At 38.9% G+C, this 12,500-nt stretch overlaps 1 protein-coding gene and 2 pseudogenes across 1 annotated transcript in view; 1 reads left to right on the top strand and 2 right to left on the bottom strand.

Moving 5' to 3' along the window:
* Positions 1-12,500, bottom strand: part of LOC110059633 (bifunctional purine biosynthesis protein ATIC-like) — a 199,426-nt gene that overhangs the window by 51,770 nt on the left and 135,156 nt on the right. The window contains exons 13-14 of the mRNA XM_089284933.1: positions 2,853-2,926; positions 166-211 (exon numbers count right to left, since the gene is read on the bottom strand). Of these exons, the coding sequence (XP_089141059.1) occupies positions 166-211; positions 2,853-2,926 (120 nt within the window). The remainder of the gene's footprint in view (positions 1-165; positions 212-2,852; positions 2,927-12,500) is intronic.
* Positions 3,110-12,191, bottom strand: LOC149115445 (uncharacterized; annotated as a pseudogene).
* LOC149115446 (uncharacterized) lies at positions 8,919-9,619 on the top strand (annotated as a pseudogene).

Below are 12,500 nucleotides of genomic sequence, written 5' to 3'. Positions count from 1 at the left end.
CACCAGATTGCAAAGATTATGTTCTCTTCACAAGAGATACACACTATAAAGAATAAAAAAATAACTCCACATTCAAGTACTAACACGTTACAAACTGTACCTCCCATACTACTAGAAATTACTACCAAGTCTTTAAATGTCAATATGGATTTAATCAACATTCACCTTTTTGAAAACCATGCCAAGCACTCTGGGATGTTGACGAAGCCACCTAAGGATCAAAGTAAATAGAAACTTTTGCAGAAAGAACCTGAAGAAAAATCATGGTTCACAAGACCTTAAGAGGGAATGTCCACTAAGACCCAGCCAAATCGAAAATATGTGGCACATGATGAAGAATCAAAATTCTTCATATTTTGCCCAGGTAAGCCTAGAAACCTGGTGGGACTATTTTCTTGAAATAGTTTTTGAAACCCGCCAAAAAATCACAAATTAGTAACAGCCCGCCCATGTGTGGTGAAAAAACACGCAAAAGTTAGTGACTCGGTGCCCGGTAAAACATCAAAACATCTAAAATTCTGGCATTTCGAAAGAGGAAATGTCATTGTAAAACCTGATGTAAAAATTATTTTTGGGCTTTTCATCAGTTCATCATCTCCTTATTGACATTCAACTAATGACCACGAGATAGTCCACCACATTCACAACCCTTGTTCTCAAACAGCAATCCATTAAAGTAGTGAAGCTTTCCAGGGTCAGTCCCTTGCTAGCCTGCGAACGCAGACGTATTTCCGGCTGTCGCTTGTCTCCGCCGAAAATAACGTCGGCGAACCCGAGCCTGAGACGACTTCTGTGACGAAGGGATTTTAAACCAATCACAGTTTAGCTCAAGTAGCCCCAGAACTACTGCGCGAGGTATTCGCTGTGAGGACTGCTCGAGTTTCATTCTATCATGGAATCTGATTGGCCAAGGAGAAACAGAAATCATTGTGTCGCAGAAACCGTTTCCTTGCTCGGGTTCGCAGACGTTATTTTCGGCGGAGACAAATACGTCTATGTTCGCAGGCTAGTCCCTTGCTTGCTAAAGCAAAATGCTTATGTCTCCACGAGCGAGTTGTTCAGAAGCCGGTTAATGCCAACCCAGGATTAAATGTTAACCAAATAATCATTTTTTCTTGCATACAAATGTTTTGACTGCTTTTGATTTCTGTATTTTAAGATTATTCAAACTCAAAACAGAAGCCCAAACAATTACAGAAAACCTAACGGTAAAGTTACAAAACTCAAATCAAAATTCTCACTTATCCTGGTTTAGCTTAATCGGCTCTGAACAACCCAGCCCAGGAGCTCTGCTCTTAGGCTTAGCCTGCGAGCAGGCTCATGTTGGAGCACAAGCATGCCCAAGCGTGCGCGGCGTAACTGAAATCATGAAATCGAGCGGCGAAGCTGCGAGACGGGGCAGACTCTTCCCACCAGATCGCTTGGTTCTTTGCCGCTCGTGCGCGAGACTCAAAGGTGAGCCTGCTTGCAGGCTACAAGGTCACTTGTCCTTCCAAACAATTTTTTCCTTTATTATTCAACTTAAAGAGGTTCATTTGCACACCAAAATTATGCAATAAAAAATATAGGTCATCATGTTCGTTTAAAAGAAAACGAGCATTTATTTTGCTGTCGAGCTTAGCTTGAGGGAAATCTCTTACATTGTGTACATGCACGCGCTCGCTCTAATGACGAGAAAATCATGCGCAGTAGGGATACGCAATGCAATACTGAGGAATCACCTTAAAATTACATGTAAATCCATGTTTTTGAAACTGAGAGCAACCTGGGCAGTAATACTGCAATAAGCTAACAATAGTTACCTGTGCACCTGGTCATTTTGTTTTCATGGTGAAAATGACTCTGAAACTTCGAAGATGTCACTCAACTGATTTCACTTTGCTCAATTTTATCAAACAATTTGATAAAACATTGAAATGTGACACACTGTATGGCATGTCTCTGCTTGATGGCAGTATTGCGTAATTGATTAGAACCATTCTCTCACTAATATAGGTTTTATCGTTTGCAGAGGAACGTTCTTCATTGAGATATGGCAAACACTGCAGTCTATGATATTTCATGCCTTTACCAATTGCAATAAATAGGGATTTCAACTTTCACACTTTCCTGCCAGCAGCTGATAAATTTGCATGGAACGTAAATAACTAGCAGTTAGAACTGATCAACACATAACATATCAGACAAATCCGGGAACTTCAATTTGCAGAAGATTTTTTAAAGTAGTGCACACTTAATCTAAAAGTTTTATATAGTGTGTTAACATATCAATTCATAAATTAAGAGTAAATAGCGATTTAGTGACTATTTTTCTTCGAGAACATTGAAATGTTATCTGATATCTTTCTTTGTTTGCTGGCAGTATAAATTAAAGTAATATTTGTCAAAACTCAGTAAGTACTTCTGTTCTTCTTCAACAAATAGACCTCTTCAGCTTGGGCAGTTTGTTTTCCCATTTCAGACCACGGATATTCTCTAGAGCATTTTGCTTTTATCCATTTCAAAATTCATTCATATGCATGCGACTATTTGAAAATTTGAAAGCAAGAATCTGAAAATTTCAAAGCAACAAACTGCCCAAGCTAAAGAGGTCTATAACACAATACTGAGTGCAGTCAGAGCGAGTATAGTGAGGATTACTTGATTGACGGGCCTTAAGCATGCTCTCTGTCTCCTCTCTTACTTATTTGCATTTTCCCGTGCAACATTTTATAATAGGTATGATTCTGTAATGAGCACATGCTTATAATGTTCATATAAATTTTCACAGACCAGTAAGTCACACAAGAACCCTGTAACCCTGTTGACTTAATTATTTTTGTTTAATTACTGTTTTATATAATTATTCTTACCAATTGTTTGCTTTGTCACCTGCCAGTCTGGTACAGTGAATACGAGATTGTTGTCCCGCACCTATGCCAATCACCTGCAAACATCATCATCATCATCATCATCATCATCATCATCATCATCGTCATTGTCGTCATCATTGCCAAAGCAAAAATAATATATTTGTAAAACCTATTGGCAATCAATATATTATGATAAAGAGTATAATTAAATTATCAGATGAGAAAAGCTTGTGGAAAGTATTACAATATAAAAATACTTGAGACTAAAAAGCTTTATTTCAACATCTTCAAGATGTCACTGTCAAGTTTCATAGTTAAATAACTGTTTAAATGTGACCATAAATATAAGTTAACAAGATAATAAAGTGACCCAAAAAATGACAATAATGGAGAAAGCAATAGTAATGAAACAGAAAACATAAAGAAAACTATAGTATAAATTCTAATGACCAGTCATGCAGCGGCAACCAAAAGCTTAAAATAACTTTATTTGGTGCAGTTTTGTCCCTGTCCTTTGTCCCCTCTTGTTTGCTTGTTTTGTCTCCTTGTTTGCTTCTTTCTTAATACAGTCGAACCTCTCTAATACGGACGCCGTCGGCACAGAGCAAAGTGTCTGTATTAGAGAGGTGTCCATATTGGAGAGGTCACTATGATGACATCACTTTTAAGTCTCCACTGACAGTTTAGAGTGTTTAGTAACTAAAATCAGGCCCAAAAGTGAGTGTCTTGTGAATGTCTGAATCTAAATTGATTAACTCTATTGTACTTCTCAGTTAAATGCTGTACATACGAATTTTGGAACAAAACAAAATACTGCACCTAGGAACTTACCACACCGTATTATACATGTACAACTCCAATAAAGGTGTGGCAATAGTTTACCGGTGCAGGGAACAGTAACTAGAGTGATATGTAAAAAATCCTCCTGCTGTAGTAATTTAAGAGTTGAAAAAGTCGGTAATGTTCTTCTGGACAGCCTTCGCAAGTCGTTGTTTGAAATACAGTCACTGAGCTTTTGAAACCACCTTTGCTGAATGATAAAGTGTCAATGATCGTGTAACTGCCGACAGGAAATGGTACATACCACAAATTATCGACACCTGGTCATCACAGTGTCCGTAATAAAAAGGTTAAATTTGTATGAATTTGCTCCTTACTGCCAAGATTTAGTGTCCATTATCCGTTTTAGCGAGGGTCCATATTGTAGAGGTTTTTTTAAGGAAATGTATGAGAATTTTGTTGGCACATAGGAAACTGTCCGTTTTAGAGAGGTTTGACTGAGTTAAATTTAATATAGTTAATTAACTGGTACTGTAATTAGTTAATTTTATTTTCTTTAAGTTGCTGAAAACAAAATAATTGATGTAAGAAGTGTAAAATGTACACGATAAAGAAATAAATTCTAATGACAATCATGGAAACAATATTTAGACAAACCATTTTGTCCTGATTAAGTCAGACTGAGAGTAAAGACCTGGTTTAAGTTCCTTGATATACAGCACTTTATGTGCCATATATCTTTTCAAAATGCCTATTATTCTATTATTCTATTTGAGAGCAGTTAAAAAGTTCAAGTATAGAAATAGAGCTATCTTGGCCAATTTGAAGCGCAGGCCATTGAAACTTGGTAGGCTAATAGTTCTACAGAAAACACACCTATGGCTATAAAAAATTCTGTTCCCATGGCAACTCAATCTTTTCCAGTCCCCACCCACTTGATTTCAATATGCTAGTGATTTTCAGCTCAAAAACGTTAAATGCGGCCACAAACTCGAGCTAACATATTTATATACTTGCTGGATCATGCGTATGAGGCACCATGTGCAAATATGAAAATGGAATGCCAAAGGTGGCCAGAAATGCCTTTAATATTGGGGAGATCTGGAACCCAGTACGTTGCCATGGTAACAAAACTGTAAAGCTCGTATTGTGGAGCACATTTAGTAGAATCTTACTGCAAAGAATCAAACATTTCTGATACAAATTGGCTGAGATATCTTTTTTCATCATATTTGATCAAAATTTGGTTGAGTGTATGACGTCATCACTTGGCTAATTTGCACAGTTTAAAAACTTGAGTATCTCTGGAATGAAGAGATATTTGAAAATAGTAAACAGCATTTTTCTTCTCATACAAGCTATTTGTTTGTTTTAACATGGCTTTGATTGTAAAGATGCGATTTTTGTCATAGTACCACTTTAAAACTGAATTTCCAACCGCCTTCTGTGGTCCTCTTCTGAGAAATGTACTCTGCAAGAGCCACGGAATACAAATATGTAGCTAAGATGTCATTGTTTGTTGCCCCTTGGGGAGGAAACCAGTGATGCATAAACCCTTGGGAAGGGTGCTCTTTCATTAACAGAGTTTCTGTCCAGGAATGAATGTAACTACTCTAGAAAAAGCCTTTTGTCCTTGTTTCTTACGCCTGTTTCCAAAATGCTCACATAATTAGGGTGTATGTCAAGGCCAGCGGTTTCGGAGTGTTGTTTTGCCGTTGAGCCGACATTCCCATTCGTTCCAGGCTTGTGTTCAGCCCCCCGAGACTTCCAACTTCTTTTTCTCTCTCCAATATATGTAAATGGGCACGTTCTGCAACTCACTTTGTACAGTCCAGACTTTGACAGACTTTGTACAACTGTACTTTTGTTGGTCAGTCCTTGGGTTTCTTGAAAATGTTACCCAATGTTTTTAATGATTTAAAAATTGGCTTGATGTTTTCACGGTTCAAAAAATCCATCTGATTCGCTCCGATACCATTTTAACATATGGAATTGATGCATATGCTTATGGGTTCTCCCGAGGCTTTGGTTGTGTGTTGTTTGGTTGATCAACTGACTTGATGAAGTTTTCAGGATAGCCATTAACTTTAAGGTCATTGATAACATGTCGTTTCTCGCCCTTTCTTTGCACAGTTGTTGATGGAATGCATTTAGCGTGGTCCATTAAGGTCTAAACAACAGCTCTTTTGCTTTGCACTGGACTGTGTGAAGGGAAAAGTAAATACTTGCTTGTATGTGTGGTCTTGCGGTATACACCCACCTCGATCTTTCAGTCTTCATTCACAGTGTTGTTGGTGTCCAGAAAGGCTATGCTATTCTTGCCCATGGTTGTTGTACGCATCTCTATTGTAAATTGAATGTTGGTATTTATCGCGTTTAAGTGACTGTGAAAAACCTCCACACCATCTCTCTTGATGCCATAGAGGTGCCACCATTTTGGTTTGACGGGTAAAGTTTCTAATGCTTTCTACTCAGCTTCTTGCATTACAAGCTCTGCGATAATCATGCTGACTGGAGATCCCATGGCACACCCTGATACCTGATGGTATTGGGTTCCCTCAAATATGAAATAGCTGTTGTGTAGAAAAAAGGAAAGTAAGTCCAGGATGTGGTCTTTGGTCAACTACGTGTGATTTTTCCAATTATGGGATCCCTCGGGTTTTCTCTGAACAATGTCTATAGCCATGTCGATCCGTATGGAGGTGAAGAGTGAAATCATGTCAAATGACACAACCAGTTCGTCTGCGGCCACTTCCTGGTTACTTATAAACTCTGCAAACTGTTTAGCATTCTTGACAGAATATTCAGTTTTATACACAAGGTGCATCAGTACGGAAGCCAGGTACTTTGAAAGCTCACAGGTTGGTGAGCCAATACAGCTGTTTATGAGTCTCAGACACTGATTTCCGTTTCGTAAAAGGTCGATGCCATTTTTAACGGTCAATGCCATCATTGGTAACCAAGCCTTTCAGAATGGACGATGCCATATCTGCTTTAGTATAGGCCTGGACAAGGTAGAAACTGGTTTTAATTTGTTGACTGAGTAAAATGCACTCGTCAAATGCTTGATTGTTCATATTCACACTGGTTTGCTTCCGGTTAGCTTTTATTTGATGGTTGAAGCAACTCTATCACTAATATTTAAAAAAGTCATGTTTTATAATTAAATTTTGCGGAGATTTGGCAGATCAACCTGGTAGTGTAGTGGTAGAAGAGGGATGTTAGGAAAGAGAAGTTTCGGGTTTGATACTGGGTGGTTACTTACAAATTTTCTTTTTTCTTTAATTTCATAGAGAAAAATTCGTTGATAGTTAAAAAATTGTGTCGCGAAATTGGCATCGACCGTTTACGAAATGGACAACTGCGTCTCAGATGCTGGTATCCGCATTTCTGTGCCAGATGATCATCCATTTGCTGCAGTTCTAATTTGTGAATCTTAAGTAAACCGTAAAACGATGCTGGTGTGGAGTCGGAGAGGCAGAGCTTCCAGTAGTCTGTTTTCTTGAGGCTTCCAAGTTTCTTGAGGTCCAAGAGTGTTTTCTGTAACTCAAGCTCTGTTCTTGATGTTGGATTGCACCTCTTATTGCTGATTGGTATATAGACGTTCTGACCTTGCAGCTTTTCTTGAATCTGGTTATGGTAGTCAATTTCTCCATGACGACTGTACTGTCCGCTATGATGATTATGATGTTTTCGTCACTTTTTAGTTCTTCGAATGCTCTCCGCTCTTTGTTCATCAGGTTTCGTTGTTTTGGTGCTTTAGAGCTCTGTAAAGGTAATTGTAAGGTAGGTGGCATATGGCAGCTTCAACAGAAGTAAGTATATCCTTCGTGGGAACGGTGTGTGGCGTGATAGCAAAATAATATTCAGTCCTTTCCTCAGTAGCAATGTTTCGTTGCCCTGTAGTCTTCTTCTGGAGATATTTACCACCCATTTTTTCTTTACTTTGTTTACATCCAAGCGAGCTGATAGCCTATTTAGCTTTTGCTCATGTTTCCGCTCAATTTCTAACCACAACATTGTTTGATTGCTTTGTACAATGCCTCATAGTGGGAGGCCTCAATGGTCGCATCGATGTTTTGTTTGAGTCCTTGCTGATCTTCATCAGGAGATTGAAGTTTGTGGTGACTTTCACCGATAAGGTAAGTTTCAAACAGATCTAAAAAACATTAAAGTGGTACTATGATCAAATTTTTCTCCCTTGATTTTTTAGGTGTATCTCATAAATTCCATGAAAGAATAACAATGCCGTTTACAAATATCTGCATTAGTTCCAGGGATATTTAAGTTTTAAAAATGTGTAAAATATGTAAATGAGATGACTGATGACGTCATCTACAGGAAACACACCTATGGCTATAAAATATTCTGTTCCCATGGCAACTCACTCTTTTCCAGTCCCCACCCACTTGATTTCAATATGTTAGTGATTTTCAGCTCGCAAAACATTAAACGAGGCCACAAACTTGAGCTAACATATTTATATGCTTGCTGGATCAAGCATATTGCAAATATCAAAATGGAATGCCAAAGGTGGCCAGAAATGCCTTTAATATTGGGGAGGTCTGGAACCCAGTATGTTACCATGGTAACCAAACTGTTAAGCTAATATTGTGGATCACATTTAGTAGAATCTTACAGCAAAGAATAAAACATCTCTGATATAAATTGGCTGAGATATCTTTTTTCATCATATTTGATCAAAATTTGGTTGAGTGTATGATGTCATCACTGGGCTAATTTGCATATTTTAAAAACTTGAATATCTCTAGAACGAAGAGATATTTGAATAGAGTAAACAGCATTTTTCTTCTCACACAGGCTAATTGTTTATGTTTTAAAATGGCTGCGATAGGAAAGATGCGATTTTCGTCATAGTACCACTTTAAAAGGAGCTGTTGTTAAGACCTTAATGGATCAAGCTAAATGCATTCCATCAACAACTGTACAAAGACAGAGTGAGAAATGACGTGTTATCAACGACTTAAAAGTTAATGGCTATCCTGAAAACTTCATTAAGTCGGTCAATCAACCAAACAACACACAACCAAAACCTCGGGAGAGCCCAAAAGCATATGCATTAATTCCAATTCACCTTTTCGGCGTTAAATTTCACTTGTAGTTTCATGTGACCTATGATGTAAACAAACCAGGAAAGTTCGGACATTCTAGTCAAGCACGCATTACATGTGTACGAAGTTTTCAACTTTGCCAACTTCCTGTCACTACTAATATATATTTCTCTCTGCTTGAAGTCTTTGAATGTAGAATAGTTTCAACTTCCCAATGGCAGAAAAAAAGAATAAAAGCGACTTCAACGCCATGAATGTGGCAGAACTTAAAAGATATTTGCAGGTACGTGGAGTTCCAGTAAGCAAATATCTGAAAACTTTGCTCGTGGAAATCGCTTCCGCAGTCGATAGAATGGTTGTGCCAGTGGATCCAAACTTTGAAAAAGATCAAACCATTGATGCTGACAAATTAATAATTCATGACATGTTAATTCCCAAGCCATTTTCCTGAAGACCGTGAACAACGTCACCTCGTCGCCGCCGTTTGGGTTGTACGACATTTCTAATTATTTAATTTACCACTCAACTGATTACGACAAGCAGGGACTCACCACTTACAAGTCATTTGAAGATTATCGCTTATTCGCCGATGGTTACGTGGAATCTTTACTAACTGCTCAGTTGAAACAAGAGGGTGTTCATGTATATGTAGCCAAAGTGCGACCTTTCATGAAAATCAAAACGGATGAAGGAAAGGAGCACTATGATCTCTGGTTTATTCTCAAGGGTAGAGGTACAAACCGAGGCAGCGTTCTTCAGGCACAATGCAAGTGTAAAGGTGGTAGAGATGGGGGATGCAAGCACATTGCGGCCACCATGTACTTTTTCATCAGTCTTTCTGTTGATTTGAGACCCGATTGGTTCAGGAAACTCATCGGTTTGCTCTTCCGGTTTGAATTTCTCAGGGGCACCTAACGACCGTTTTCTCTCAAATGCTTTTTAACACTGTTTTAGGCTATCTGGAGTACTTTTAAAGCTCTGTAGGTTAATTTTAGGTTGTGCAAAAAAAAATTTATCTGTTTGGTTATTCTAGGGGAACTTGAGTATTCTCGAATTTATTGGGACTTTTTTGTCCATTCCCCGAAAACCTTAGGTCTTATCACCTTTCCGAAAATGATAGCTGACCTATTTTCGGTACCCAAAACGACATTTTTAACAGTCTGAAAACAACAGACATTGAATTTCTCAAATCACGAAAGTTCAAGGCAACAATTCTCTTCAGAAAATCAGAGGAGATTAAAGGCCTTCCGAATTGATAATTTTCCGAAATGATCCATTTGGTGCCCTTGATTTCTGCATGCTTTCCTCATCAGGGTCTCCTGAACTCGCCACTGGCTCTGAGCTCAGATCTAAAAGAGTCATGGCAGTGGCACGTTCTTCTTTAGATTTGCCAGTATGGCAATCAAGCGTCAGTAGGGTTTTAGCCACTGATCGTTCAAGACAAATTTCTTGCTTCTTGCTTTGCCTGCCTCCCATTCACAAGATGCCTTTCGTTGACGATTCAGTCACAACACCTAGGCACGGTATAAGATATTAATTCAAACAACAAAAAATGTTATAAAAGTACATATTATTAAATGCACCCTTTCTTTACTGGCAACGGCAGATATAGGATCAGGATCCTCTTTTGTTAGGCCATTTCTACTGACAAAATGTAGACTACAATTGTAACTGTCTTTCGTACACGCGAACGAGTCACCGCAGTGACATGCTTTTAGCCACTTTTTGCCTTCTCGTTTTGTCTAACCGCGCCAAGAAAATGGAAGAACTTCACTGGATTGCCGTTTGGGTTTCTTTTCCATGATTCAGGGTATCGGCAATCGTTTTTACCTGTAACAAAAGCAGATCTTTTCGTCGTGACCATTCTGTTAGAACACTACATATCGAACTTGTATGGTTGACTAGAATGTCCGAACTTTCCCGGTTTGTTTACATCATAAGCCACATGACACTACACGTGAAATCTAGCACTGAAAAGGTGAATTAGATGGATTTTGAACTGTGAAAACATCAATACAACTTTTAAACCACCAAAAACATTGGGTAATCTTTTCAAGAACCTAGAGACCGACCGACAAAAGAACAATTGAAAGGAATAGTACACAACGTGAGTTGCAAAACACACCATTTACATATATTGGAGAGAGTAAAAGAAGTTGGAAGTCTCGGGGACCCGAATACAAGCCTGGAACAAAAGGGAATGTTGGCTCCGCAGTAAAACAACATGCTGAAACCACTGGCCACAACATACACCCTAATTATGTGAGCATTTTGGAAACAGGTGTAGGAACAAGGACAAAAGGCTTTTTCTAGAGTCATTACATTCATTCCTGGACAAAAACTCTGTTAATGAAAGAGCACCCTTCCCAAGGGTTTAGAGAATCGTACTTAAATGTGCTCCATCAATGGGTCGCTCTCTAAAAGCTGTTCATTAAGTTGTGGTGTTCCCCAGGGGACCATTTTACGGCCACTACTATTTCTGTTATACATCAACGATCTTCCAAATTGTCTATCAAACTGTGAGCCGAGGATGTACGCTGATGACACCCACCTTACATACGCAGATGATAAGCAGACAATATTCAGTTGTGCCTAAATCAAGATTTAGAAAATGTTCACAATTGGCTGAGAGCAAACAAGTACTCTCACAGAGTCCCTGAGATTTGCAATTAATGATTTTCAAGTTAGCCAGGTCACTACTGCAAAATCACTTGGAGTGACCATCGATGAGAGACTTGATTGGAGTGGCCATATTGAGAAAATAACTAAGAAAGTCGCTTCTGGTATTGCGGCCATAAAACGAATAAGGCACCTTGTCCCTCAGGCGACTTTACATCTAATATACCAAGCTTTGATACAGTCACACTTTGTCTATTGCAATATTGTCTGGGGAAACTGTGGGATAACTTTACAGAATAAGGTACAAAAGCTACAAAATAGAGCAGCCCGTGCTTTGACCTACTCAAACTATGACGTAGACACTGGTCACCTGTTCAAACTTCTAGGGTGGAAAAATCTAGCTTGCCAGCAGCAATTCAAAGAGCTACGATGGTTTACTGGTCTCTGCATGGGTTGGCTCCAAACTATCTCAGTTCTAAATTTGAAAGGCGAGAAATTGCATATGACCTAAGGGACTCTGAGAATAAACTCAATGTGCCATTACCGCACACAGACTATTACAAAAATAGCTTTAGCTATAGTGGTGCCATTCTCTGGAACAGTCTTCCTTGTAACTTAAGGGAAGCAGAGTCCCTTGGGCAATTGAAATGACTACTCAAAGAAGAACTGTAAGGCACGGCATTTGTGGAAAGCAGCTTTTTTATTTAAATATTTCTCATCAACCTCGTTCCCAGGGTCTATTATCTTACCGCCCCCTGGAGCGAGCAAGGAGAGACCCTGGTTGGGTCTGGTCACATGTCTCCCAGAATCTGAGAGATGACAATTAAATTATTGAAGGGATGGGCGGCCAAGTAGGAATTTCATCTATACTTACACTGTAGCCTACCGGAGTGCAGGATGTGTTGTCACCAAAGTATAAAACCAGGAACGATATGATATTCTGCAGCAATGTACACCAAGGAAAACTTATCCATCATCTGATAGCAGAAATCCAAATACCTGAAGGTTGTATGGTTCAGTGAAGGACGTTACATATTGTAAAAATCCCCTCAAGAAGGTGAATGGAGACTTGCACACTGTGGCCGAGGCTGTGTATGGAAGATCTTTGACTCATCTTTACCTCAAAATGAGGTGTAGGTCTTGTGAATGGCGATTAAATAATTTAAGAGAATCCAGG

This window comes from Orbicella faveolata, unplaced genomic scaffold (genome assembly GCF_042242905.1).
Source record: "Orbicella faveolata isolate gen_17 unplaced genomic scaffold, um_ofav_v1 contig_13, whole genome shotgun sequence".
Taxonomy (NCBI): domain Eukaryota; kingdom Metazoa; phylum Cnidaria; class Anthozoa; order Scleractinia; family Merulinidae; genus Orbicella; species Orbicella faveolata.
Note: the sequence above shows the minus strand (reverse complement) of the source record. Positions and strands in the feature narration are given on the sequence as shown.